The following is a 6,000-nucleotide window of genomic DNA, read 5'->3' on the forward strand; positions in this document are numbered from 1 at the left end:
ATTTTTTTTAAAAGGATTAATTAAAGCAATCTTTGTAAACTTTGCAAACAGTAATAATTATATCATTAAGAAAAAAAAAAAGAAAAGAAAAGAAATAGATGAATTGAAAACTTTTCAAATGTTGATAATTGTCGTAATTGATTTTTCTTTAATATTAAAGTTCTTAAAGGTCATATTTCTGTGCTGCTGCTAAACCTAAATCAATCTTTTTCTTATTCTTGTTATAAAAAAAAGTAATTTGCTGGCCATTGATGTCTTTCCTTCTGCTCAAGCTGAACCATTCGACAACACAAGGCCCAATATTTGCGCTGGCACATTTTTAAAACTCAAAATAGTCGTGTCATTTATTAAAATTTTAGAAGCCACTCTTTACAGGCCTGTAAATCGTCTATTCCAAAATTGTCTGAAAATTGATCTTAACCATCAGTGACCTCAGCAGAAATTGAATATACAGTTCCCTCCGCTTAATCGCACATCGGTTAATCGCACACTCCGCTTATATGCGACACATTCCTGAAAAACTGAATTTTTTAATACATAATCACTCAGCTTATTTGCACACCTTCTCTGCTCAATTGCTACATCTTGATTCCATCTTGATTTAAAAAAAGATATCTAAAAGATAAACAAAAAAGTTATGATTCGATCAATTCGTTACAATGGACAACAATATACCCATCAGCGGTGAACTGATATCTCAGGAACTACTGGACTCCATTCAGCCACATAAAAGACAACTCCTGAAAAATGAAGATATGGATGAGTCATCAGAGTGTGACACACCACTGCTGACAAACACCGAAAACATTGACATGCTGGACAAACTACGGCACTTTATCAAAGATGAATGCTTGACAAATGATCTACCAACATTGGCGAGATTGGAGTCAAGGGTTTATAAACAGCTTGCAAATAATAGAGAGCAATCAACACTTCACAATTACTAATCTTACAATCAATAAAGTCACATTTTGTTGTGAATGAAACATGAAAAGAAAAGAAGAAAAAATACATAAACCTCCAAAAACAAAGAAAAAAAACAACAAAAAAAAAACGCACACACACACACAAAAAGAAACAAACAAAAAAACAAACTTCTAATGAGGCCATATCTTGAACAGAAAGAAAAGAAAACCCTCAGATCTCGATCCGATAGACGGCTAGAGGACGACTGCTCTGCATTACTTTTCAAAGTACTTCAAGAATAATGGCAGCAGATAACCAAAACTATGGTCATATTAGGAAATTTTTAACTTTTACCAATCAATCAAGTTTTGTTCTACAAACACGAGACTAAAAATTGACAAATTTAATAAACGACATCTGAAAAAAGTACCTCGAGGAATGTGCGGAAGGTCTCCCAAGGTCCCTTCCACGATCTACAAATGTTTCGGGTATGTTGCAGAATCGTTTAGTTTTTGTTCTTGTATTTCTTCTTTGTCTTAGGGAGAAAGCGGCTGAATGATCTTTTTTCTTGCAGACAAAGTAAAGGAATTCAGACAGCAGCAAAACAAAACTCAACCAAAGACATCCGTTTGGGTTCCGAATTAAATATTCGCTTTTACATAAAAAATTTGCCAAAAAATATTGCCGGCAATGTTCAGACGAACAATCATAAATTACAAAGGAATAATGATGTCGAGAAATGTAAGTTGGGAAAAATAACAAAGACTTATAGCAAAATGTCAAATTTGTGTGTGAAGACATGAAATAAGACACACCGTGAATGTGTGTTAGGGTAACTCGCGTGAGTGCTATCAATGTCAGAACCAACATGGTGAAGCGAAACAGGGAATCACCTTGATTGCTACAGTGTGCAGCGAAGTAGAGAGAGAGAGAGAGTGGAGGCTTTGGTACACAACATAACTATAGTACTGGCTATATGCTTCAGTATTGTCATCCATGGTTTTACGTTTCCCATAATTTTAAATTTTAATTAAGGGTTTTTTTTCATACCAGTGCAAATAATTTCTTTAAATTCATTTTTGTCTAATATTATGTACTCGGAAGTAGAGATTAATGGATTGTCTGATTTCAGGCAATAAGTAGACAACTTTTGTATGATAACATCCTTCTATTTTTTTACATTTGGTTTTCAGATGTTTGCTTGAAGGGAAATGAAATGACTAAAAACCACTTTCTAATTATGTGTAAAACAAAATCCTATCCTTAAAATAAGTCCTGACAACACCCAAAGTAAAAAAGAAAATTGAGTAAAATATACATGGTTGCCATTATTATGGCATTGTGATATTGGTTTCTCCTTAAAGACCAAGTTTGCAGCTTCAGGAATAAAGAATTAATGAGTTTATTGTGAAGTCACAGCAATACAATATAAGTAATGAAATGTCCAAAATTTTAGGAATTCAGTCTGAAACTTTTCATAGCCATGAAATTTATTTATTTATAATTAGGTGGAATGTATATTCAGTGTTCGCCCCACTCCTGAAAAATCGCTATTTTTTAAGGTCAAATCTATGAGTGATGATACTTAAATCAAATGTTTCACAATTCAGATGTATTTTGTATGTTTGGCTAAAAATATATGGAATGACAACTCTAAGATTTTTCTATTTGGTTGTTTGACACAACATACAACACACCACATAACTGCTATGAAATCTGTGTTGTCACCAGAAATTATTGTTTTCCAATATTTGTAATCTTGCATGACAATGACCGATTTACATGGCTTGCTTTTCAAATTGAGCTGGTGCTTACAAATTTTCATTAGTATTTTCCATACTTTATGTAAAACAGATGTGTATTAATGGCAGGATTGCCCTACCCAAATATCCATTCTCCTGAACTGAAGGAAAAAATGAATTATTTGAATGCCAACTATGTAAGTATTCATGATTATCCATGCTGATAAATTTTCTTATTTCGCTTGATATTCTATTTACTCAAATATTTATGGGAATTGTTAAGTGGAATTATTCCCTCCCAAAAATGATCAAAACTAAAAATACATATTCTTAAGGACTAAGTTAATTTCAATGTTTATAAATGTAAAGAAACTACCTACCAAATTCTTATTTAATTCCATGAAAACATTAATCAAATCACCTTGTCTTAACTTTATTATGAGTGAAACTAAAAATTTCAGATGCCATTATTTAGCTAATGGGATGTTATAAGTTAAAAATCTCAATGTTAAAAGCAGACATTTGATGGTTCATACACATACTACAAAAATATACTTGTGAATGGCCGATAATGTTTTAATATTTAATATTAGATTTTGAGAGATTAAAGAAGCATACATTGTTGAGAGAATAGATGAATTATACTAAAGTGCATGGAGCCTGATAAAGGACATGTTAAGAAATGTTTTCTATCACAGATGAATGACTACATAATTCAAAAAATGCCATTAGGAATTGACAAAGATATTTGTGAGTTATTAGCTTCTTTCTTTGAAAAAAAAAAATCTAACACTAGAGAGATAAACTGTCACCACAGTATGCTTTTGAAGATGAACTCAATCAATTTTCTCAATTGTCAGCAAACGAAATTCATACTATCATCCAACTCAGTCCATGAAAATCACGTGAAGTCGATCCTATTCATACAGAGCTATTACAAGAATTCTGACCCCCCTGTCCACCCAACAGTGATTGGGTAGCTGGGTCTGTTAGATCTGGTGGAAAGTACTTTGCGATAGACTAGCGTCCTATCCAAAGGGTAGCAAACAATTGCTATTGTCCGTTTCACACTATAGAAACCGAAACCGGGATAAACTCCAGCTCTATGGGTCTAAAGACTCTGAAGGATTACTTACTACTTATTACAAGAATGTTTGGGTGACTTATTACCCTAGTATAACTGATATAATCAACCATTCGCTCCTCACAGGTACAGTACCGAGCTTATTCAAGGAGACCATTGTTAAACCTTTATTTAAAAAGCCTGAACTCAATATCGAGTTATTAAAATCATCGTCCAGTTTCGAACTTGCCTTTTCTCTCCAAAATTCTAGAAAAGGTTGTCTTTAAACAATTGTTAGATCACATTGAAGGAAATAATATGAGAAAGCCATTCCAATCTGCACTTTTTAATTATTATTATTATTATTTTTATTATTATAATTATTATTATTATTATTATTATTATTATTATTATTATTATTATTATTATTATTATTATTATTATTATTATTTATTATTATTATTATTATTATTATTATTATTATTATTATTATTATTATTATTATTATTATTATTATTATTATTATTATTATTATTAATATATTATTATTATTATATTATTATTATTATTATTATTATTAATTAATATTATTATTATTATTATTATTATTATTATTATTATTATTATTATTATTATCATTATTATTACTTTTATTTATATATTTATTTATCCATTCATTTATTTACGAAAATGTATCATTATTCTTCAGCCAAAGGACAAGGATGGAAGAACAGCTGGACAAGTACATTATGAAAACTTGTGTATGAAAGCTGTCAACCAGTCAATTGGTAACTTGATGATTAATGGTTTCTTTACTGTTCTGTCTATTTTCACTGCCATCATCTCTTTCTTTAGAAATTTTTATGACCCCATAATGTTTCCCTTTTAATATAGTGTGATTTTAAAAGAAACCTCATTCAGTTTTTAACCAATGTTTTATTTGTTAGAAACTGCAATAAGAAATTCATCAAGTAAACATAATGATAGAGTAATGATAACAATGATGATGATAATAGTAATGATAATTAATATTACTATTTTTATGATAATCACCATGATGATAACAATATTAATGATAATTCTGATGATGATGATGAAGACGGTAATCATGATAATAATAATAATTAGTTGATCTCCTAAATCCACACTTCATACTAGCAAATTGCGGAACTACTCTTTAGGTAGTGTAGTCACTCTTGTCTTTGTGCATCTATTTGTTGTTTGCTCATATCTTCATCCATCTTACTCTCAAATATGCAAATGTGTTAAACACTCAAAATTTTTAACCTCTTACATCCACAAAATGAAACAATTCCACCCTGCACACTCAGATCACCTGCTCTCATTACACTTTTTCCATGTATTCTGTTGGCAACATTGAAGTCATGATAAATTTTGGTCACCTAAAATCACTACAGACACTTGATTGGTCAAATTTACACTCTTGTCATTGAGGTAATGATGACTTAGTTTTTTAAGCATTATCAGATGTAGAATCTTTTCTTCTTTTTTTTTTTTTCCCATTGCGAAGTAACTATTTTCAAAATGTATTTTTCTTATCTTTGGTGCATATCATGTTAGTCATAATATGCTGATTGTGCTCTGGAGAAAGATACCTTTGGCTTTAATTTATCCATTACCAAGGACACAGGCTTTAGTTTCAGTTGGACGGTATTATAACCTAAAGGATAAAGATAGCTTTGTGAATATGATGTGCAATTTATTTATTTTTAATTGAGTTTGATTTCATCTCTAATTTTTCTTCCCCTGAGTCTTGATTTTTCTCTCATGTTTTTTTCTCTCATTTAGGCAGAGCAATAAGACACAAAGAGGATTATGCTTCCATAGTACTCTTGGATCAGCGATATCAGAGACAGAGCACAATTTCTAAATTGCCCTCTTGGATCAGCAAACACGTTCGATGCATGGATAGATTTGCATGCCTCGCACAAGCTGTACCAAAGTTTTTTAACCAACACAAAAGATGATCAATTGAAGACCATTACTGTTTTGAAACTATTGAATTTATCTTTTAAATAAAATGTTGATGAAAAAAGAGTTTTTTATTCAGATTCATTTATTTGCACACTTAAGCACACATGCATATTATAGAGGGATACATTTCTCATTTCTCTCATTCGCTCTTTATACTCTCTCTCTCTCTCTCTCTCTCTCTCTCTCTCTCTCTCTCTCTCTCTCTCTCTCTCTCTCTCTCTCTCTCTCTCTCTCTCTCTCTCTCTCTCTCTCTCTCTCTCTCCTCTCTCCTCCCTCCCTCCCTCCCTCCTCTCT

At 31.2% G+C, this 6,000-nt stretch overlaps 1 protein-coding gene across 3 annotated transcripts in view; it reads left to right on the forward strand.

The window, feature by feature from the left end:
• Positions 1-5,766, forward strand: part of LOC144971300 (ATP-dependent DNA helicase DDX11-like) — a 46,730-nt gene extending 40,964 nt beyond the window's left edge. For all 3 annotated transcript variants that reach the window (XM_078911920.1, XM_078911922.1, XM_078911921.1), the window contains exons 25-27: positions 2,761-2,845; positions 4,421-4,499; positions 5,521-5,766. In XM_078911920.1, the coding sequence (XP_078768046.1) occupies positions 2,761-2,845; positions 4,421-4,499; positions 5,521-5,699 (343 nt within the window). In that variant the 3' untranslated portion in view covers positions 5,700-5,766. The remainder of the gene's footprint in view (positions 1-2,760; positions 2,846-4,420; positions 4,500-5,520) is intronic.
• The last annotated feature ends 234 nt before the right edge of the window (positions 5,767-6,000 follow it).

The sequence above is a fragment of the Berghia stephanieae genome, chromosome 4 (assembly GCF_034508935.2).
Source record: "Berghia stephanieae isolate SIO BIC M18660-M18661 chromosome 4, UCSD_Bste_1.3, whole genome shotgun sequence".
Classification (NCBI taxonomy): domain Eukaryota; kingdom Metazoa; phylum Mollusca; class Gastropoda; order Nudibranchia; family Aeolidiidae; genus Berghia; species Berghia stephanieae.